Source organism: Pygocentrus nattereri, chromosome 4, assembly GCF_015220715.1.
Source record: "Pygocentrus nattereri isolate fPygNat1 chromosome 4, fPygNat1.pri, whole genome shotgun sequence".
NCBI lineage: Eukaryota > Metazoa > Chordata > Actinopteri > Characiformes > Serrasalmidae > Pygocentrus > Pygocentrus nattereri.
Genome location: NC_051214.1, coordinates 13,025,213 through 13,049,601, shown reverse-complemented (window position 1 = coordinate 13,049,601; position 24,389 = coordinate 13,025,213). Strand labels below are relative to the sequence as shown.

Below are 24,389 nucleotides of genomic sequence, written 5' to 3'. Positions count from 1 at the left end.
TGTTAAATATTTTCTGACTGTAGAGTTCTACACTGTAAACAATGGTTTGTCCGTTCAACCTAAAAAATTACTTAATGTGGTAACAAGATTGAACTGTGTTTAATCAACTTTAAATAAATACTTTTAATGTCTTTTTTTTAGGTTGTATGGACAAACAGCATTTTACACAGTATACCTAACTTTTAGAAAAAACTGCAAGTTTTTGTGCTTTTATGTTGGCTATGTTGCTTCTGTGATGCTGAGCTCTAGCTATAATAAGTTTGTGCTATTACCAGAAAAGTGAGCTTTTTTTTGTATTTTATTGCATTTATTTTTTAACCTTATTTTTCTATTATTTACTTATGTATTTATTCATTTGTTTTATTATTATTTATTATTACTAAATGTTGAGAGAACACAGCCTTGCACCGCACAAAATGTTTGCACTATTATTACTTGTACACGTGTTCTCTACAGTGGGTTGCAAAAGTATTCAGCCCCCTTGAACTTTTCAACCTTTTGCCACATTTCAGGCTTCAAACATAAAGATATGAAATTGATATTTTTTGTGAAGAGTCATCAACAAGTGGGACACAATCGTGAAGTGGAACGAAATTTGTTGGATATTTTAAACTTTTTTTAGAAATAAAAAACTGAAAAGTGGGGCGTGCAATATTATTCAGCCCCCTTGCTTTAATACTTTGTAGCGCCACCTTTTGCTGTGATTACAGCTGCAAGTGGCTTGGGGTACGTCTCTGTCAGTCTTGCACATCGAGAGACTGAAATTCTTCCTTGCAAAACAGCTCGAGCTCAGTGAAGTTGGATGGAGAGCGTTTGTGAACAGCAGTTTTCAGCTCTTTCCACAGATTCTCGATTGGATTCAGGTCTGGACTTTGACTTGGCCATTCTAACACCTGGATACGTTTATTTGTGAACCATTCCATTGTAGATGTTGCTTTATGTTTTGGATCATTGTCTTGTTGGAAGATAAATCTCCGTCCCAGTCTCAGGTCTTTTGCAGACTCCAACAGGTTTTCTTCCAGAATGGTCCTGTATTTGGCTCCATCCATCTTCCCATCAATATTAACCATCTTCCCTGTCCCTGCTGAAGAAAAGCAGGCCCAAACCATGATGCTGCCACCACCATGTTTGACAGTGGGGATGGTGTGTTCAGGGTGATGAGCTGTATTGCTTTTACGCCAAACATAAGTTCGATTTTGGTTTCATCTGACCAGAGCACCTTCTTCCACATGTTTGGTGTGTCTCCCAGGTGGCTTGTGGCAAACATTAAATGAGACTTTTTATGGATATCTTTGAGAAATGGCTTTTTCTTGCCACTCTTCCATAAAGCCCAGATTTGTGCAGTGTACCACTGATCGTTGTCCTATGGACAAAGTCTCCCACCTCAGCTGTAGATCTCTGCAGTTCATCCAGAGTGATCATGGGCCTCTTGGCTGCATCTATGATCAGTCTTCTCCTTGTTTGAGCTGAAAGTTTAGAGGGACGGCCGGGTCTTGGTAGATTTGCAGTGGTCTGATGCTCCTTCCATTTCAATATGATCGCTTGCACAGTGCTCCTTGAGATGTTTAAAGCTTGGGAAATCTTTTTCTATCCAAATCCGGCTTTAAACCTCTCCACAACAGTATCTCGGACCTGCCTGGTGTGTTCCTTGGTCTTCATGATGCTCTCTGCGCTTTAAACAGAACTCTGAGACTATCACAGAGCAGGTGCATTTATATGGAGACTTGATTACACACAGGTGGATTCTATTTATCATCATCAGTCATTTAGGTCAACATTGGATCATTCAGAGATCCTCACTGAACTTCTGGAGTGAGTTTGCTGCACTGAAAGTAAAGGGGCTGAATAATATTGCACGCCCCACTTTTCAGTTTTTTATTTCTAAAAAAAGTTTAAAATATCCAATAAATTTCGTTCCACTTCACAATTGTGTCCCACTTGTTGTTGATTCTTCACAAAAAATTACAATTTCATATCTTTATGTTTGAAGCCTGAAATGTGGCAAAAGGTTGAAAAGTTCAAGGGGGCTGAATACTTTTGCAACCCACTGTAATTTTAGATTTCATCTATTGTTGAATAAACCTGCAAAATATTTGGAATTATTCTGGATTCATTACACAGTAAAAAAAAAAAACAAATTCATGTGCTGCTGTTCAGAGAGACACTACATTTCTGTATTTTAATCTTAATTTATCGTGTTTCACGTCGATATCGGGATATCCAACAATGTTATCGCACATCTGCTAATCTGCTAATTCCAAGCTATGTTTATTACTTGTTTCTTGTTCAAACCACTGATTATATACTGATGCAGTTCTTTTACTTATACAGTGTTGATTAAGTTTCCTTTTGTTGAAGGTGCTACCAATACCGTGTGGATGCAACATTACTTATATCGAACTGATCTGTTGCTGCTAGTGTGGTTTCAGCATTACTTTTATTGCACTTTTATTGTTGCTACCTATTTGGACGCAGTGTTAGTTATGGCACGGTTTGATTCTTTTGTGAATGCAGTCTTACTCTTATCACACTGCTTGTTGCTATATGTGTGGATGCAGTGTTTTATTGCACTGCTTGTTGCAAACTGTGTGAATGCAGTGCTGCTTTTATTGCGCTAATTGATTGCTGTGTAGTGTTACTTTTAGTGCAATGCTTGGTGCTACCTGTGTGGGTGAAGCTTTGTTTTACCTCAATGTTTATTTGAAGTGGTGCAGGTAGTCGTGCCTGCATGCTCTAAATAAAAAAAATGATAATTAGCATCATGTTAGTCTTCCTTATTCAGAATTTTGGCTTAATGATGTACATTTTGCATTTTGTAAAATGTCATACCACTTAAATACTTTGGCTTTGTCTAACAATCTTCAGTAGCACAAAATCTAAATCACTGTTGTAGTTATGTACCTTTTTGTAATATGTATATTAAAATGTCAGCAATTTTAAATGCTGTAGTCTCAAAAGAAACATGGTTTTCTTCAACACAGTTAAATAAGTTTGGTGCACTTGAGTTCATACAACTTGGAACAAGAAGTCATGGCATCGTAAATTTCCAAGTACTGAGGATTCTAAATGTTGTTTACTAAGACGCGAATAAATAAGTTTGGTGCACTTGATTTTCTAAATTGGTTTGAATTTATACAACTTGCAACAGGGAGTCATATCAACATAAATTACCAAGTACTGAGGATTCTAAATATTATTTGATGAAACACATTTAAATGAGTTTGGTGCACTTGAGTTTAAACTTGCTTTTTTGAGTTTATTTAACTTTGTGCAACAAAGTTCTGCTTACTAGAAAAACTGATTGCAGAATGTTGACTTATTTTTTTTTGTTGATGTTACCTCAGATTTTTTACAGTGTGGAATGATTCAACGCATACCACCTCATCTGTGAAGCATGGTGGAGGTATTGTCAGCGTGTGGGCATGTATGCTTATAAGTGGAAGTGGTTCTCTTGTATTTATTGACTATGTGACTTGATAAAAGCAGCTGGTTGAATTCTAAAGTGTATAAGACTTTATTATCTGTTCAAATTCAGCCAAAAACTTCAAAACATTGGATGGTGCTTCACAGTGCAGATGGATGGGGCCCTGAAGCATACTACGAATGCAACACGACTTTTTTTTTTTTTTTTTAAAGCAAAGAAGAGCAATGGTTAGCAATGGCCAAGCCAATCATCTAATTGTGATCCACTCAGACATAAAGGCCTGGTAGAGCATCACCAAAGAAGAAACCCAGCATCTGGTGAAGTCTGTGGGTTCCATATTTCAGACAGTTACTGACCTCAAACGATTTACAACCAAGTATTAAAAATTAAATTTTTGTCACACCAATTGTAAGCACTGACTAACACTGACCCAAGACCAGCTTTCTACTGCCCTTTCTGATGGCAGCACCACTGTAGTCGTGTCGTCATTTTGTATTTGGCGCCACGCTCTTAGGCCCATGTTGGGAGCTCCGGGTCTGAGCTTCGGTTCTCTGCGGCTGGAGTGAGGAGGGTTTTGGAAAGGTCGCCTCTGTCGCACCCTGAGCTGAATAACAATGTTCAGAACCCGATGCGTTTTGTCCTGTGAAACCAGCTAAAGCTGCTGCACCGAAGGCACGTCATTAGACTGGCAGCCCCCTTAAGCAGGTTATCGCCCCCCGATCCGCTCATTTCGGCTCTCAGAATATCCGCATTATTTTAATGCTGGTAACATTTTCTGAGGACATGGCCAGCTTTTTGTTCCGACTTTTCCAGCTCCACCTTAAGTGCAGCAGTCGCGTTCTGAACTGCCGCGCCATTTGAAGTGGAGCGGGAAATACGAACAAGCAGCCGGTGAAAAAAAAGCTGACTTCAGCTTCACGGAGGGTAGAAAGTCACGATATGGGGAGGCTTCACTAGAAACGCTTAACAGCTGAATAACTAACTCATTTTTGCTGTTTCATCGATCTAACAGGTCAGTATTTTGTCTTGCTTGCTAACGTTCGTGACAGCTACTCACAGCTGCTGCACCATTTAAGGTGGAACGGGAATATTCAAACGAAGCTGCGGAAAAGGCAGCGTCGTAGTTTTAAAATGGGTATTTTGCGTGGACCAATCATCACATATATTAGTATTATAGCTGTTTACGATCTTGTGGTTCAGAGGATCCAGTGGTATTGGGGAGAGAATGTACACAGGACAAAACGCATCATTGTTGTTTGGCACGCGGTGCGACGGAGGCGATTTCTCCGAGTCCACTTCTCGGAGGACCTCTTCGTTCTGGCCATGGAGAGGTGGGGCTTGGCACGGTGTTGCTCATATGGGCGTGAGGAGGAATATGGAACGACGCACAACTGCAGTGGTCCTTTAATCTGTAGAACGCGATGACGTCACAATGATTCGTCTCCATAGCGACGGGCGGGTATAAATATCGGGGCGAGTGGTCCTTTAAACTGTAGAACGCGATGACGTCACAATGATTCGTCTCCATAGCGACGGGCGGGTATAAATACCGGGGCGAGTATAAATACTGGGGTGGGTATAAATACCAGGGCGGGTAGAAGTCTATAAATATCGGTGAGCAGCCGGTTTTTGGTCATTGAAGCGACAGCAGCTGTTGCATCGGTGACAGCAACAAAAGAACACAACAATGGATAAAGAGAAGGCGGAATTGAGAAAGAGTAAGACAAACAAAAAGCCGTGCAAGACGACACAGTCAGCAGATCCACGGGGAATGGAGCAGGAGACAGAGCTGTGTCCCCCACCCAGCCCCACAGCCTGCGGGTCCTCAGGCAACTGCTTCCCCAAAACCACCCTCTCCAAAAAGGAAAAGAGAAAGGGAGAGAAGCAGAGGAAACGGGAGGAAATCTGTAAGAGTGAGATGGGAACGGAGCAGTTTCACCGAGAGAACATCATCAGATGTTTGGAAGAAAAGGTGAAACATAATGAGATGGTGATCGCGAGCTTCCATGCAAGAGGAGAAAAGCTGAAGAAGATCAAAGAGAAGATAGCCAGAAAAGAGCAGAAGACTCTGGCAATTGAAAAGAGAGACAAGAATCTGACGAGAGAGCTGCAGGCCATGAAGGAGAGGCTGATGCAGAAAGAAAAACAGAGAAAGGAAGAAATGGTTACCAACCAGAACAGCATGGAAGTAGCCATCACTGTAAGTGTAGAGGAAGAAATGGCAAGACGGAAGCACATAGAGAGAAAAGAGCTGCGTAGGGCCAAGCGGATGAAGAAGCTGTCCCCTCACAGACAGAAGTCATCCAGGCCTGAAAAGGACGCTCAGCGCTGGAGTTCTGAAGAGTCCGTTATTGATGGAATCCAGCAGGAAAGTGCTGTCCAGGAGCTATGGAAGCCTAAACCATCCACTTCCTCCCCATCTGACCGCAGCACACATCCCACTGCAGAGGACCGCGTGAGGAATGAGAGCGGTGCTGTCCCTCAGGAAGCCGGACCACAGCCTCAGGCTTTTGCTGAGTCAGAAGCACAAGTACAGGCTTCAGAGACTCTGACTCGGATCCAGACGGACGGATCAGTGAGTGCACAGACAGCCGAGGAGAAAACGGCGTGGAGTGGCCATGACGGTGGGGGAGCAGTGTGCATCGAGGTGGACACTGAACAGGTGGAGCCTGCAGCACGGAGGTCATTTGGAAGCCAGATGCTGCAGCGTGTGCTGTCCTCTGTTCAGTCCTTGGTGCAGCATGTGAGAGTCCATTTCTCAGGTCAGCAAGTTCAAGCTGAGGACAAAAAAGAGGAGGATGAGCAAGTTTCTCCTCCACGCAAATTGATTGCACTCGGGGCGCCGACAGGGGTCCTTACTGTACACCTCAAGACCTGCAGCGCCTTCGGTAAAAAAGCCCCTGTGAAGAAAGGCACTTGGGCTACTGTGCGGGTCAGTATTGAGGGAATGGTAAAGTACTCTGTGCAGCAGCCCTACAACGACCCCATGTGCTTCAACGAATGGAAGCACTTTTCCCTACAGATACAGGAGGAGGTTTTCGGGGTCAAGCAGTCAAGCTTAGTGGTGGTGGAGCTGGTTATTTCTGATCCTGACACAGCTGCCCCTAGAATCATAGGGAGAGACAGCATCAAGCTGCAGGAAATTCTTAAGAAATCTTCAGTCAACCACAAGTTTGACTTGCGGCTCGGACATCAGAAAGTTTGCAAGCTGGATGCAGAGCTGGCGTTCACCTACGGCTCTTTGGGCTATGGATACTCTCACCAGATCATACATGCAGGAAGAACAATGGAGAATCTGGTGGAGAATTCCCTCTTTCCCCGCTGCCCTCCTGATGAAGCGCAAAGACATCCATACAGTAATGTGATAACCCCCTCCACGCTGCCCCGATTGGACATCATTCCCTCTGTGATGCAGGAAGGTACATCAAGAGGCACAGAGTCCAGGATATCTGCTGGCCTGATGGACTGCATCCAGAGGAGAGGCAGGTTGTCGCAGTTACGTAAAGGTCTGGAGGAGTGTGAGACGGGAGAGGATAGGGTGCAGTTTCTGGAGAAACTCATTCTGAGGAAGAGTTTTAGCACCAGCTTTCCCAGCAAAAAGAATGCCGGCTTTTAGGTCCTGTCTAAATAGGAGAAAGAGAAGAGCGACGAGGACGATGAGGACGACAGAACAACAGTGGAAAGAAGAAGAACAACAGCAAACAATAAAGTATTGGATCTCCACAAATAAAAAATAAATAAAATAAATAAATAAAAAGAGAGAGAGAAGCTCTTCCATCTTTTAATGTTTACACTGTTTTGAATTTGCTACTTTCAGATTTCTATATATAGAATATATTACTATATACCTTACAAAATATGTGATATAATATGTGAATATCAAGATAGCATATGACATCTGCTATGACATGTTTATGGCATGTTTATGTCAATACTAAGTAGCAGAATTCAAGTAAAGTGCAACTCAATTTTCTTTAATACGCACAATGACTACATTTTACATGCTGCTAGTTTAATTATGTCACACAACCATTATAACTACAGTTGAAAAACTACCATTCCAGATATTACAAGCCCATGTCAGGTTGTTTTCATATACAACTTTAGTTCCTAAAAATTTGGACATCAATTAATAATACAATATTAGCCGTCTACCACAGTATACTAGAGCAGAAATTAAATAATGAATTTAATCCAAATAAGGTGAAAGATGCAGACTTTGTCTCTCCAAAATCACTGGACAATGAGCTGCACAGCTGTTCCATGGCCAGATGTGTGTAATGCTCTCAATATTTCACTTACAAGTAAGCAGATAAAAGGTCTTGAGTTGATTTCAAGCATGACATTTGCACTTGGAATCTAGCTCTCAATATATAGTTCAAAGAGTTGTCACTGCCAGTGAAGCAAGCCATCCTTAATCTGAAATATGATGGAAAAGTATGGAATGATTCAACGCATACCACCTCATCTGTGAAGCATGGTGGAGGTATTGTCAGCGTGTGGGCATGTATGCTTATAAGTGAAAAGCAGCTGGTTGAATTCTAAAGTGTATAAGACTTTATTATCTGTTCAAATTCAGCCAAAAACTTCAAAACATTGGATGGTGCTTCACAGTGCAGATGGATGGGGCCCTGAAGCATACTACGAATGCAACACGACTTTTTTTTTTTAAAGCAAAGAAGAGCAATGGTTAGCAATGGCCAAGCCAATCATCTAATTGTGATCCACTCAGACATAAAGGCCTGGTAGAGCATCACCAAAGAAGAAACCCAGCATCTGGTGAAGTCTATGGGTTCCATATTTCAGACACTTACTGACCTCAAACGATTTACAACCAAGTATTAAAAATAATTTAAATTATGGTCACACCAATGTAAACAGAGAGCAAGAGAGAGCAATACGGTTAAGAAAGGACCAGAACTGGATGATGTGTAAAACAACTGATTCTGATGATTTCATCTATGTTTTGATCTGCTACAATACCATACTCTCAGATCGGATGAGGGAAGGAATCTTTAATTATTTAAAGATCTCACAGAAACCCTCTGTCCTCTTTAGTCTCCCTCGTTCTCTGTTTATCAGCACTCCTCCAAGGTGCCCTCTCCTTGCCTTGATTGGCCATTACCTCAGATGTTTCTCCAGAGAGTCCACTTGGTCATGTAGGGCTTTTGTGACCTTCGTCTGGGGTCTGAGAGAGAGAGAGAGAGAGAGACAGAGAGACAGAGAGAGAGAGAGAGAGAGAGAGAGAGAGACAGAGAGACAGAGAGAGAGAGAGAGAGAGAGAGACAGAGAGAGAGAGAGAGAGAGAGAGAGAGAGAGAGAGAGAGAGAGAGAGAGAGAGAGAGAGAGAGATTAATTCTAGGAACATCCCAACTCCCAAACCTGACAGCTTCAAATCACTTAACTTCAGATAATTTCACACAAAAACACCAAGCCGAGGATTATTATCGCAGAGAGCGTAACCACAGTGAAGAAGCTGTTAGGTCAGATGTAAGCAGCCATCTCTCAGACAGTAAAGGCTGCTGCAGGAGGGAAAATTTGTGAGCGGAGATAGCAAAGAAATATTCACACGTAAAAATGGAACGGTCATCGACTTCGAATGAAGATCTCGACATGACTACAACATTATACAGCCGAGCTGAGATCTGCCAGGAGTAATGACACACCAGAGCAATCTTTGGGGAAATAAAATCATAATGAACCAAAGTGGCTTCAACATGACTGTCTCCATAATTGAGGATGTAATAACATTTCAGCACTTTATGATGGTGGTAGTTACTGAGATAGAAGCTAACGCTCGGGAGAATGTTTTTTAAAGTAAGTCGGAGGAGATTTGGTTTGACATGTAAGATTATTTGGATGTCAGTTTCCACAAGCACTTTAAGATGTTCATAGCATTTTATATATGTAGGGATGCATAGACGTATATGGACCATTCTACAGAATGAGTTCAAACTGTGGTCCCACTGTAAAAAGACTATTCAGACCTTAAATATTTACATGGATTATATTATGATCTATTTAAACCTAATGCATTTATTATGATAGTAACAGGCTATATATTTACAAAATCACCATTTATAGCAGGGGTGTCAAACTCAAACAGTAAAAAGCCCATATTAAAAAAATGTCAACAAAATTTCATATTCAAAATATGCAGAAAAATTACAGTAAAAGAGACACTCATAGAAGACCTCAAAATATTACATGCACATTTGAAATATTCTAAATGTAAAATTTCCTGAGGTGCTCCATTGGGCTCCATATCTGAGCTGCTGAGCTAACGTTAGGTGTTAATATTGGTTGAACAGCAGCTGAAATACATTTTGATGATATCACTGGTGTGGAACTGTGTAGAATTGTGCAGAACTGAGGTGTAACCGCTGTCCTATAGGTTGTTACTGGGGTAGGAGAGTCGGAGTGCACGTTACGTAGCAGTGCATGCTGGGGACTGTAGCGCAGCGCATTGTGAAACAGGCTTATATTAACAGATAATTACAACCCCAATTCCAATGAAGTTGGGACGTTGTGTAAAACAAATAAAAACAGAATACAATGATTTGCATATCCTTTTCAATCTATATTTAATTGAATACACTACAAAGACAAGATATTTAATGTTGTTTTTTGCAAATATTCACTCATTTTGAATTTGATGCCTGCAACATGTTCCAAAGAAGTTGGACAACAAAAGACTGGGAAAGTTGAGGAATGCTCAAAAAAAACACTGTTTGGAACATTCCACAGGTGAACGGGTGTCATGATTGGGTATAAAGGGAGCATCCCTGAAAGGCTCAGTCATTCACAAGCAAGGATGGGGCGAGGTTCACCACTTTGTGAACAACTGTGTGAGCAAATAGTCCGACAGTTTAAGAACAACGTTTCTCAACGTGCAATTGCAAGGAATTTAGGGATTTCATCATCTACAGTCCATAATATCATCAAAAGATTCAGAGAAACTGGAGAAATCTCTGCAAGTAAGCGGCAAGGCAGAAAACCAACAATGAATGCCCGTGACCTTCGATCCCTCAGGCGACACTGCATTAAAACCCGACATCATTCTGTAACGTATATTACCACATGGGCTCAGGAACACTTCAGAAAACCACTCTCAGTGAACACAGTTCGTCGCTCCATCTACAAGTGCAAGTTAAAACTCTGCCATGCAAAGCGAAAGCCATATATCAACAACACCCAGAAACGCCACCAGCTTCGCTGGGCCCGAGCTCATCTGAGATGGACTGACGCAAAGTGGAAAAGTGTCCTGTGGTCTGACGAGTCCCCATCACCCCATCACAAGCACAAGACAAAGCGTTGAATGCAGCGGTTTTAAAGTGCCGCTACTGGACTCTAGAGCGAGTTTAGCATGGAAGAATTTGACTGGCCTGCACAGAGCAGCAGGACCTGATGACATTGAACCCAGGGTGCTGAATCTGTGTACGGAGCAGCGGTGTGGAATTCTTCAGCACATCTTCAATCTGAGCTGCAGCCTGAAGAGAGTCCCAACTATGTGGAAAACATCTTGTGTGGTTCCTGTCCCACAGAAATGGCAACCAACAGGACTGAATGACTATCGACCGGTTGCACTGACATCCCACTTAATGAAGACACTTGAAAGGCTGATGCTAGCTCATCTGAGACCTCTGGTCAAAACAGCTCTTGACCCCCTGCAATTTGCATACCAGGATGGCATTGGAGTGGATGATGCAGTTATCTACCTGCTGGACAGAACGTACTCTCAACTGGACACAACAGGCAGCACTGTGAGGATCATGTTCTTCGACTTCATTCAACACCATACAGCCTATGCTGTTAGGGGAGAAACTATGGCCGATGCAGGTGGATGAATCCATCATCTCATGGACAATGGGCTATCTGACTGGACGACCTCAGTTTGTGCGACTGCAGGGCTGTGTCTCAGACAAGGCTGTGTGCAGCGTTGAGGCACCCCAGGGGACTGTGTTGGCTCCATTCCTGTTCAACCTGCACACCTCTGACTTCAGGTACAACACAGAGTCGTCTCATCTGCAGAAATTCTCGGATGACACGGCCATTGTGGGGTGCACAAGGAATGGACAGGACGTGGAATACAGGAAGCTGGTGAAGGACTTTGTTGACTAGTGTAAGCTGAACCAGCTGCAACTAAACATCAGTAAGACTAAGGAGATGGTGCTAGACTTTAGGAAGTCCAAACATGTCTTGTCAGCAGTCACGATTGATGGTGTTGATGTGGAGGTGGTTGGAACATACAAATATCTGGGTGCGCACTTGGACAACAAGCTGGACCGGAGCTGTAACACTCTTGCGGTGTACAAGAGAGGCCAAGCCGTCTCGTCTTCCTGAGGAGGCTAAGGTCTTTTGGTATGTGCACTAAGCTCCTTTGGACATTCTATCAGTCTGTTGTAGCGAGTGCTCTATTCTATGCTGTTGTGTGCTGGGGCAGTAGCATTAACAAGTGCTCTGAACAAAATCAACAAACTTATTAGGAAGGCTGGCTCTGTTGTACGAGTCAAGCTGGACTCTTTAAAGGTTGTAGCAGAACAGAGGATGCTCAACAACTTGCTAGCCATCTTGGACAACACCTCACACCCTCTGCATTCTACACTGGATGAACGGTGAAGCACATTCAGTGGTCGTCTGGTACAGTTGTGCTGTGTCAAAGAGCGCCATGTCACATCTTTCTTACCTACTGCTATAAGGCTCTACAACAATTCTCCTTACTGCAGAGAAGGCACTGATCTTCTGCTGTCTGAACTGTGCTGAACCACATCCCTGTATCTCTTCTTTCATTCACACTCTATTTTGTATTTTTCCGCAGAGTATATAAGCTTATGTGTAATCATATGTCTTGCTACTGAAACACTGCAATTTCCCTCCGGGATCAATAAAGTTCTCTCTGTCTATATATCTATCTATCTATAGCTGCAAAGGGTGGATGGACATATTAAACCCTATGGATTAAGAATGGGATGTCATGCAAGTTCACATGTGTGTGAAGGCAGATGAGCGAATACTTTTGGCAATATAGTGCATATACAGTAATGTGCAAAAGTATTAAGACACCCAAATACATTATTTAAAATCCCCTCATCATGTCAATCATTACAATAACTAATAATACTAAATAATCATAAATAAAAAGTAGAAAAGTACAGTACAGTAAAAGAATGATATGACTTTTTTCTCAAATAAGTAGTTTAGATCTTGCAAAATACTGAATTGCCAAACCAGGTACTGGATGATGACTAAAATTAATATTGTGCAGCCACAAGATGAACTTTAGAAATAGTTAAATTAAATCAATGTAACTTGTAAAATCATTGCTGGGTGTATTATCATTACTTGACTACTTCAATATTAGCATTTTTTCTGAGCAAATCAGTGCTTACTAACCAGAGAAACTACTTTTAAATATAATCTCTTAAATGAAAAAAGTTTTGTACAGTACTGTGCACTGTACTGTCTCTCTAAGGCTATCCAGATGCACAGGTGTATAGCGTTACAATGTAGTACGATGCTTTGAAGAACGTGTACATGGATACAGTATCTCCAACCATAGGATAATGGCTTCACAAGCTTTGGAAGTGGCTGACAGCACAAAGCTCTGTATTATACGGACCTTTATTTAGAGAAAGTAGCTTTACAAAGTCAACCAGAGATTAAAAGCAAATCCGCTGTTCCAGCGTTTCTTCAGATTCATTTTTTTAATCATTTCATCAGTTAGAAGTGTTGTGGAAGTATAATGACTAGCAATATCATTTATTTTTAATTGCAGATAAATTTAAAGCGTGTAGGGAGGATAAAGATCTAGGGGGTATAATAAGGCGAACTAATGCGGTTTGGGGAGTTTTCTCTTTGAAGGGAGACAGAAACATACAGAGATAATCCTCAGCTCATCAGGGGGCAGCCTCCAGTGAGTTCTCACACACACACACACACACACACACACACACACACACACACACACCAAACCCATCAAACTCATGCAGTCTGATCCAATGAGCCTGCATGCATGTACACATACTGGCGGTCAAAAAGAATAGCGCAGATGCGTAGACACGTGGCTGTTAGTGACTATGAGTTGTAAAAGAAGGACAGATTGCTTAACAGGCAGAGTTTTAAATCTTAGCTATCATCACTGATCATTATTAACCAAACAATATTTACTAGCATTTAAAATTTTGGAATAACTTGTCATATAAATAACTGCTGTTATTTTATTCAATAAAAACCAGCAGGTATTTTAAGATTTTATAGAGAACAGCAAAATGTTTTAAAATGATAAATAATAGAGTGCAGCTGTTTATTTATAATAAAGTCTTGATATGTTTTCTGCCTTGAGATTTGATCAGCAAATTTCAAATCTGTAAAATGCAGAGATGGGTCGTAATATGCTTGAAATGCCGGGGAGGAGGCGGACGCACGTGCTGAGATAAGTGACTTTTATTATGGAAAAATCCAGGGTCATGGTCAAGACGGTCCAGGTTCAAATAGCCAACACGAACAGAATGATAGTTAGACATGACGAACAGAAACACGGAATCCAAACAGCCAAACAGCCAAAAAAAAAAAAAAAAAAAAAAAAAATCACATAGCACATCAAACAGTACAAAGACCAGCAAAAACAACAAAAAAAACCACAAAGGGATAACGAGGGACAGGCAGAAAACAGGTGGCGACAATCAGGGGCGGAGTCACAAAACAAGGGGCCGGACTAGAAAACCAAAACAAACTAAAGTAAGTTTTTTTTTTTTTTTTAAAGTATCAAAAGTGTACTTTTATTCCATTATATTAATTTGTTCCTTTCGTTACATTTTAAAATATTTTTTTTATAATTAATTGATCTTGTGTGCTTCATTCAAACACAGCTGTTCACCAATCAAAAGCATCTTGCGTGACTTCATTTAACCAATCACAAGCATCTTGCGTGACTTCATTTAACCAATCACAAGCATCTTACGTGACTTCATTTAACCAATCACAAGCATCTTACGTGACTTCATTTAACCAATCACAAGCATCTTGCGTGACTTCATTTAACCAATCAAAAGCATCTTGCGTGACTTCATTTAACCAATCACAAGCATCTTACGTGACTTCATTTAACCAATCACAAGCATCTTACGTGACTTCATTTAACCAATCACAAGCATCTTACGTGACTTCATTTAACCAATCAAAAGCATCAAAAGCGACTTCATTTAACCAATCACAAGCATCTTACGTGACCTCATGTAACCAATCAAAAGCATCTTACGCGACTTTCTTTGACCATTCAAACAAAGTTAAGTATATATTTTTTTATTTTTAAGTATATACAGCTACAGGCACCGTAGTCGTTACGGTGGGCTTGGTAGTATAACCACAGATTTCAGTGCTGTACAGCAATGGCTCAAATGGCAGACTGTATGGTGGAAGGAGAGCCCCCTATATATATATATATATATATATATATATATATATATATATATATATATATATATATATATATATATATATATATATATATATATATATATACACACACATACATACATACATACACACACACACAGAAAATACTACACATACACAATATACACTTTTGATGCAAATGAATAAAACTGTGAAATGTGCAGTTAGTTTGAGGTAGATAATAAAAGAGAGGCTGGCACACAGGGATAGAATACTGATATAGAAAATCTTCCAGACTGTACAGGATATGGAAAGAAGATGTACAAGATGTCAATCTATATGTGCAAGTACAGATTTGCTAGATTGAAGGTGCAGAGGATCAGAGTGAGTCTGATGAGATGTGGATGAGGTGGTGATTGTCCATGGAGATGATGACTCAGAGGTGCAGTGACAGGCCTATATACTGATACACCAGCACTACTGGCTGTTCAGCAGCCTGATGACCCAGGGGAAGAAACTGTCTCGGAACTGGCTGGTTCTGGACTTTACGCTTCTGTACCTCCTCCCGCTCGACAGCTGTGAGAACAGATGGTGGCTTGGAGTTGTTTAGAATCCTCCTGGTCTTCCTCAGGCAGCGGCTCGTGTATAAATCCAAAAGGTTTGGGAGCTGGACCCCAGTGATGTGCTGGGCTGTCTGCACCACCCTCTGCAGAGCTTTCTGCTCAATGGCAGTGCAGTTTTCATACCAGGTGGTGATGGAGCCTGTTAGAATGCTCTCCACAGTACTTGTGTAGAATGTTCTGACGATGCGGGGGTTCATGTCAAACCTCTTCAGCTGCCTGAGGTGGAAGAGGCACTGTTGTGCCTTCTTTACCACCCATATGGTGTGTTCACTCCATGTCAGTGCCACCAAGATGTGAACACAGAGGAACTTGAAGCTGCTGACCCTCTCTACCACGGCTCTGTTGATGGTGGGCTCCTTGGTCTTGTAGAAACAGAGAGAGAGAGGTTGTTCTCCTGGCACCAGAGTGTCAGAAAGCTGACCTCTTCTCTGTAGGCCTCCTCGCTGTCATTGGAGATCAGGCCAACAACTGTGGTGTCATCTGCAAATTTGATGATGACATTGGAGCTGTGTCTGGCTAAGCAGTCACTGGTCTACAGGGAGTATAAGAGAGGGCTGAGCACACAACCCTGAGCAGCTCCGGTATTAAGGGTCAGTGAGCAGGAGGTAATGTTGCCCATTTTTACCACCTAGCATCAGCCAATCAGGAAGTTCAGGATCCAGCTGCACAGACAACTGTTCAGACCCAGATCCCGAAGCTTAATGTTGAGTCTTGAGGGCATGATGGTATTGAATGCTGAGCTGTAGTCCACAAACAGCACTCTCACATATGTGTTCTTTTTGTCCAGATGGGAGAGGGCAGTGCGTAGAGTCAGGGCTAGTGCGTCATTAGTGGATCTGTTCTGTCTGTAAGCAAACTGCAGTGGGTCCAGAGTGGCGGGTAGTGAGGAGCAGATAAAGTCTCTGACCAGCTTCTCAAAGCACTTGCTTATGATGGAAGTAAGAGCAACCGGGCCATAGTCATTTAGGAGTATTAACCCTGGCTGACTTTGGAACAAGCACAATGGTGGCCAGTTTGAAGCATGTGGGAACAACTGAGAGTAAGAGAGAGAGGTTAAAAATGTCTGTAAACACTCCTGCCAGCTGACGTGCACAGGCTTTGAGAGTGCACGCAGGGATCCTGCCAGGCCTGGCTGCCTTGTGGATGTTAACGTTATTGTGTTCAGGCCCTCTTCTTGTGTTGGTGGTGCTGAACTGTGACTCCACTTTAGCCCTGTACTAGGGCTTGGCTGCTTTTATGGCCTTACAGACAGCATAGCTGGCTTTTTTATACTCATCCGTGTTTCCTGATTTAAAAGCACTAGTACACGTGTTCAGAGCAGCACGGACCTCACAGTTGAGCCATGGCTTCTGTTGGGGGTAAACACAAACTGTGGGCACAACACTTTTTGATGAACCCGGGAACTGAGTCTGCTTATTCATCAATGTTATTCAGCTTCTGCCTATAGATGGACAGGGGCAGAATGGAGAGATGATCCGATCTGAGGTCGGGGGAGGGCTTTGTATGCCTCACGGAAAGAGGAGTAGCAGTGGTCCAGCATGCGTGATCTTCGTGTGCCGCATGAGATGTGTTGGAAGTACTTTGGAGCGACTTCCCTAAGGTTCGCTTTGTCACCAACAAAAATGGAAGGGGCCTCCGGGCACACGTTCTCCTGCTTGTTAATAGCTTCGAACAGCTTCCTGAGTGCCAAGTCTGTATCAGCCTGTAGTGGGATGTACACGGCGGTGAGTCCTGAAATCTCTCTAGGCAGCCACAACGGTCTGCACAAGATGATTACACATTTCAAAACTCGAAGTGTACATTCCTCGGATCACATTCAACAAGCATTGTTGTTCATAAAACACACACTTTCCCTGCACGTTTGCCAGTATGCTGGGGAGTGGTGGACGATTAGCACTCAGTCTTAGCCTGACCAGAACTCTGGCTCTCTTGCCCTTTTTCCAGCATCTGCGGCGCTTCCTCGGCCGGTCGGCCCAGATGAATGGGGCCTCTTTGAGGTTCCCAAACAATGGATCTGCGATCAGGAACTCAAAGTCCAGTTAAATTGACTTACATTAAAAGTAAAGTAGGTTTTGCAGTTCTATTCCGATTACTAATTGAGGTCTGATAAAGTAACTCGCTACTTACTTTTACTTAAGCAATAATTTAAAACTAATAAAGCTAAACTAATTATTATTTTAAAGTAATAACATTCTAACTTGGGGTCAGTTGTTGGCTACTCTACCCACCTCTGGCAAAATCTAACATTTGAAGTCATTCTTAACCATTGATCAATTCACCATAACTGATGCAATGTAAAGAGCACCTAGCAATTAAATAAATAAATAAATAAATAAATAAATAAATAAATAGGATAAGAACCAAACCACTGGGCTTTGAGCAGATAGCATTAATATAGTCGTACACAAAAGTATTCATACTCCTGGTCAAGTTACCCACTTTGTTGCTTTTCTAAGTAAAAAATCTACAGGGAAGACACTTCAATATTACATTTTGCTGGAAGTTTCTTTGCACAATTTCTATGTATTTGCTTTGTTTAATAACAAAAGCAACAAAAAAAAAACAAAATATAAACTGAGCCATAAATTTTGCACATGGCCTTACTTTGTTTTATTTTTTACCAATATGTTAAATTCAACAAATAACAATAATTGTGTATTAAAATTTGCAGGTGTTTGTTCTCTGAGATGTTTGAACTTATTTTCACTTAGAAAATCAACAAAACATTTGACAGGGGGTGCTAAAACCTTTGCTTTTGATTGTATGTGTGTGTGCGCATGCATTGATGCCAACCCGTATCCTCTCTGAGGCAGACACTCCAGTATGTCGTAGCTCAGAGCGAGCTGGTCATCTCGTTCACAGCTGTAGATACACTCCAGCGCCACAGACATCAGCTCGTCTGGATCAGCAATGATCTTCTGCTGACACTGCGAACAAACACAGACGTAGTAATCAAGCCTTCATCATTACGATTTTCCTCCTACTGGAGTGATGGACAAGCAGAAAGCAGAATTAACTCCACTGAATCAGACATCATGCTTGAATAGTTCTCAATCCCAACAGCTAATAAAATGGACACATCAGCTCTAGAAGTCCTGCTTGTGCATATTAAGATTCAGAAACTGGTATGTTGGTATGATTAAAGTTGTTTCTAAAGCAGCTGTTCAGAAGTTCCTGGAAGGGCACATCATCTCTTCAGTTAATTTAATCTTACTAGAAAAGGGCCATTCATAACGTGACCGCAGTAACATATGTGGTATTTAGAAAGTTCTCAACCCCCATAATCAAGGCTTTAGATTCACTTTATGCGAATCATTTGAGCGCAAATGATCACTTCAGAACAGACGGTGCTTTTCACAACTAAAGCCTTCAAGATGACTGATACACTTTGTATTTGTGCAGTTTGATGCTGTAGTTTGTCATACAATGTCAAAAACACATAACCAACCATATTTGACATTTTCTAAACTTGACAATTTAAATCAAGCATGCAATGCTTTATGCATACAGTTTGGGGGAATCAAAGTATGATTCCACTCATTACATTTAAACTTACACCAATCAGGCCATAATATTATGATCACCGCTTTGTTTCTATGCTCACTGTACACTTTATCAGCTCCACTTACTATATAGGTGCACTTTGTTGTTCTACAATTACAGACCGTAGTCCATCTGTTTCTCTGATACCCTGTTCTTCAGTAGTCAGGACCACCATGTACCCTCACAGAGTAGGTACTATTTGGGTGGCGTGTCATTCTCAGCACTGCTGTAACACTGACATGGTGGTAGTGTGTTAGTGTGTTTTGTGCTGGTCTGAGTGGATCAGATACAGCAGTTCTTGCTCTCTGTGGGAGAAGGAACTGAAATGGTGATCTGTGAACATCTCTGTACGAAGACGTCTTGAAATAAACCTAAACTTCGACCCTGACTGGTTAATTCTTCAATAACGACTCCACAAGTCAACAGTAATCATACTTGAAACAACAACAACAACGTTAAGTAAATAATTAAAATGTTCTTAATGTCCTCATGCTATTACCTATGGATGCTACTTAGCCATGTTTTGTGTATGCTTACAGTAAGCACTATGCTATAAACTCAACCTTGCAACTTCAACACATTTTTCAGTGGATGAACGCAAGGTTCGTAAACTTGTTGAAAAAACTGAAAGAAAAAAGGGTAACACTTTCTATGAGTGTCACGTTTGTAAGCATCTATAAACACATTCATAACATGTTATAATGCCTTCATAAGGAATCATAAAAATGGCTATACATATTTATAAAAATGCATTACATGTTATAGCCATACTAATTATGCATTATGAATTCTTAACATAATGCATTATATGTACTGTTCATAACAAATTATTTTTAAGTTATTTACGTTGTATTTGTCCTCTCTAAGTAAAGTGAAGCCTACTGTACTAAAGCTTGCTCCCGTGTTAAGAGTGAAGCTTCAAGTTGAAGTATTTACTGAAGAATTTAATAAAACACTAAAACATACACAACACAGCACATTACAGGCTTCCAATGTCAGATTTTAAACTAGTGCTGCCTTCAGTGTTTTACTCAATGGGCGAAAGTCAGTGTACACCACCGTTAGCTTGACACTAACTTAACACAGCGTATCCAATATTATACTGGTTGGAGAATCTGAATATTCAGGACTGAAGCCCCAAAGATGCAGCTCCAACAGCACCAGCACTGACAAATAAAATACTGGAAAGCATTTATAGATGCTCACATTAATAGAAAGTATTACCGGAAAAAGTTTGTTTTGTTCATTTGCAGTTACAAAGGCTAAAATGGGACCCCAATGGTAGACCCGTAAGCATTTGCTACTTGTTAGCTTTATTAGCCTTGTAGCTCCTGTATAAAACTATAGAAGTAAACTTCAGATGCTAAACATGTCGTGGCTGATTAACCACATTTGGGGAAAAACAGTGCAGGAAATGTGTCTATTCTCAGAAAACTATTCACATTAAGTTAAAATGAGAACCAAAAAAGGCCACAGAAAAGCCCTGGCAAGGCATCTCAAGGGACAATCAAGAAGATGCCAGTATCACTAGGTCACAGATTAGAGTCAGTTATTTAATACACGAAGGACCAGTGACTTGAGACCAAGGCCTATGGGAGCAAACATCAAGATGTAGACAACTTTAATTAGTTTTCAAACTTTCCCTTGACTTATGGTACTAAAGTTCAGGCACACCTACTCATAGGCTTTTCCTTATTTTTATTATTTCCTACATCTATGACTAACAGAAAAAGACATTAAATCTACAAAAAAAAAAAGAATATACGGAACTGTGCAGTGACAAAATCTTCTATGTTAGATTCTTCAAAGTAGTGCCCTTTTGCCTTGATGTAGCTTTGAAGACGCCTGGCATTCTTTCAAGATTCCCTGTCGAGGAGCCACCTGGGATGCTTTTCAAACAAACTTGAACTTCCACACATGCTGAGTCCTTGTTGTTGCTGAAAACCACTTGTTCAGAGGACATTGCACAAAAAAAAAAAAAAAGTCTATATTTAAAATGCACATTTTAGGAATTCATCCATACAGTGATCAGGTTCACTGTTTAAGGTTACATGGGGGAAGATGTCTCACCCCCTCTGTCGTCCTCTCATGATCAAAGAGAACTCATTACTACATGTTTTATTTATTTATTCTCCTTTTTCTTTTTGTGAAGTGAAAATTGATTGAATGGTTAGATCTTTGGAGCAAGAAGTCCCTCTAGATGAGGAGCAAAATGTTCCCTTTAGAATGCGTCTGTATTTATATATTATATAAAAGGTTCTTCACTAGGGCAGCTAGAATTAGTAATCTTGCTGGAGATGAGTTTATTGTTAAGTTTTGTAGCTCAAAAAAGTTCAATCTAAAGCTAACTGCTATTTGTTATTTGCACTTTTAATCAGTTGCAATTAATAATAAAAAAATACTTAATTTTATTGCTCTTTTTATCATTTTTACTGTTATTACTATTATTATTTATAATGGTTTTGCTAATAAACAAAACTGTTATCTTCTATTTACAAAGTAGAGAATCTGTCTTTTTTTACTGTGATTTTCATTTTATTTATGATCATATTTTATTTAAAAATTGTGCACTTGGTGCTGTATTTCAGCAACATAAAACATTTGCAAAGATAAGAAAGACTCTGACATATAAATTATACATAATCTACAAATCAGATGACGACTGATGCACAATCTCACAGGGGTCTTCTTGCTCTGTGCAGGGAGAAATATTTAAGATTTTCATTTTTGTTCTATGACAACAGAACTGTCTGCTGTTTATTTCCCCTGTGTGCACATTTATGCACTGTCATACTGTATTAAACTTTCTTTTTTTTGCAATTTTATAATCATTTTCTCTGTATTTCACTTGGAAAATAGTGTAGCACTTTAGACTAGAGTACCCTTATTAAAAGGTTTATAAATGGTTTAAATGTAGTTTCTTATTTGTTATTGTCATAAAAACCTTAGGAAGCATGAAGGAACCGTTACTGCACATTAATAAAAAGAGCAAAATTGAGCTGCCAGGTCTGATGAACATGAATATGTGATGAAGCGGACAGGTTTAATGCTGACTGATGAAAAAGACAAAGTAAGATCTGTAACCAGCAGCATCTGGGCTTTCACAGCATTGGTGAATGTATGCTTACTATTAGGCAAACTACAGGTCACTGTTTCCCTTTTTACTTGTGTGTTGTAAAAGCTTATTAACGATTTTTTAAAGTGTGTATGAACCAATTAATAACCATTAATGAACATTCATAAACCCTTTATAAGGGTAGTCTTTTTCTAAAGTGGTACCAAAACTAGTTTTTAATATTGAAGTTTGAGCCTTTAGAGGCTTAAAAATGTCTAAGATTGTAGGAAACCTGCATTCAGTCAGGTGTGTTCAAAGTTTGGACTAGCATATTAACACAGAAGACAACACTTCCACATTATCAAAAAGTGAAAAAATAAATGAAATAAATAGCAAAAACGTGTGTGTTCACTTTTTCAAGGGGTTGTTTTTGCCGCTCTCCTCAAAGCTACTGTATGTAGTCAGTAGCTTTATGCTGTGTGGACCTAGAAATGAGCAGCCAAAGACTATTAAATACTATAGGCTCTTTGTCATCCTGTCACTTCACAATATCAAAAAACATTAGTGCATATTTCCAGCTTTCTTGAATGATAATCCATTGAAAACATGCATCGGAGACTTTTGTCAGACTTCTTCTAAAGTGTTGCCAAAACTTTGCCACTGTACAGCAATGTGGTAGTGTGAATGTACCTTAAAGTTGGCATTCCAACACAATAAAAATAGAGCAGGACACTTGACACTTCTGCACTTTCATCTTTTCATCTTTAAGCCCAACCGATTTTGCACAACTAAATTAAACTATGCACTCGCCCCTTACATTTCAGCACTTCACATAAACCTGCTGAAGGATTCTGCCTAATTGCCTGTGTGCTGTCCACGAGAGCTCTTCATTTCTTTAAATTAAAATCATTCTCTCACAGTTCATGTGGACAGGAGGTTAGGTGTGTGCTTTTGTGCTTTACTTCAATCAGCTTCTCTGTTAAGTGGCCCATTATTCTGTCTTGTTGAACTATAAAGACACACACACACACATCCGCACGCGCACACATGTATTCCCTCTCCAACTGTTTGCCTAATTTGCTGTGAGGGAAATTGGTGATAGTGAATGAGGGTGAACAGCTCATAAATGTATTATGCGAGAGTGGTGCTATATGACTGTCTGTGTGTGTGCATGTCTTTTGAGGGTCTTGCCTGAGCTGAATGATTCCACAGGGATGGAGGCTTCGGGCTGTAACTTCCTTTCAAGTTCAGAGTCTGTGTGTGTGCATGTGTGTTATATATATATATAATGTGTGAGGAAAGCAGACACTCACCCCTGGTTTGGAGTGCTGGAAGATTTTGAGTGGCAGTGTAAGATCTTCACGGGCGAGAGACACCAGGTACTCTCTGAGCAACGCCACGGCCGTTCCCCCTCTCTGACCCTCACAACGGTGCAGGAACGGAACCATCCACTGCAGCACATTCTTCACATAACAGTCCTCACTCGACTGAGAGAGAGACAGAGAGAGAGAGAGAGAGACAGATTGAGATTGAGAGCGAGAGAGAGAGTGAGAGAGCGAGAGAGAGAGAGTTACATGGATAAATAGACAAGCACACAGGGAGACAGACACTCTCTGAAAAGAAGCACTAAACTGTCACTGGGATGGTATCCTCAGGGGTACGTCTCCAGAACTTTTAGTAAAGTAACATTGTGCCATATTCTGTTGCAGTTCTATTTATTCAAGCCACATTTACCCCACACATCTTTTCTTGACTCCAGGCCTTTAATTTTTCTACAATAAACCTTTTTTTTTTTTTTAAAAAAAGGTAAAACAAAAAGGTAAAGAAAGTTACAAATACTCCCTTTACCACAACTGTACTTTCGGAAGTCATTTAAAATACACATTTAGACCTTCCGACCACTGCTGTACTGCTGAGGGTATGTTGACTTCTTTGTATTAAGCCGATTATCACGATTATGTGTCATATAAATAATTGCAATTAACAATTTAACAGTCTTTCTGTATGCAACTAGGGTTGGGTATTACGACAATACTGTATCGTTATCATGACAAATCGTGTCACAATATGCTTTGCTGAGCATATTGTGGATATTATCAGTGCATAAACAACACTAATTGCATCTTTTATTACAAAGTGAGCAGAATTAGGCATATTTAATTTGATTAAGCGAACTGCAAAATACTGAATAAAAATCTCTGTAGTTGTAGAACTGTTGTTATTATACAGCAGTACAGGCTTAGTCTGTTCCATGCTATACAATTCCAGAAGAACTATAAATGCACTATAAATATAAATATAAATATTGTGATGCATATTCTCAAAATGCAAGTCACAAAGTGGCCAAATT

At 40.5% G+C, this 24,389-nt stretch overlaps 1 protein-coding gene across 1 annotated transcript in view; it reads right to left on the bottom strand.

The window, feature by feature from the left end:
- Nucleotides 1–24,389, bottom strand: part of nbas (NBAS subunit of NRZ tethering complex) — a 337,358-nt gene that overhangs the window by 226,400 nt on the left and 86,569 nt on the right. The window contains exons 25-27 of the mRNA XM_037537972.1: nt 23,353–23,526; nt 18,235–18,368; nt 8,550–8,612 (exon numbers count right to left, since the gene is read on the bottom strand). Coding sequence (XP_037393869.1) covers nt 8,550–8,612; nt 18,235–18,368; nt 23,353–23,526 — 371 coding nt within the window. The remainder of the gene's footprint in view (nt 1–8,549; nt 8,613–18,234; nt 18,369–23,352; nt 23,527–24,389) is intronic.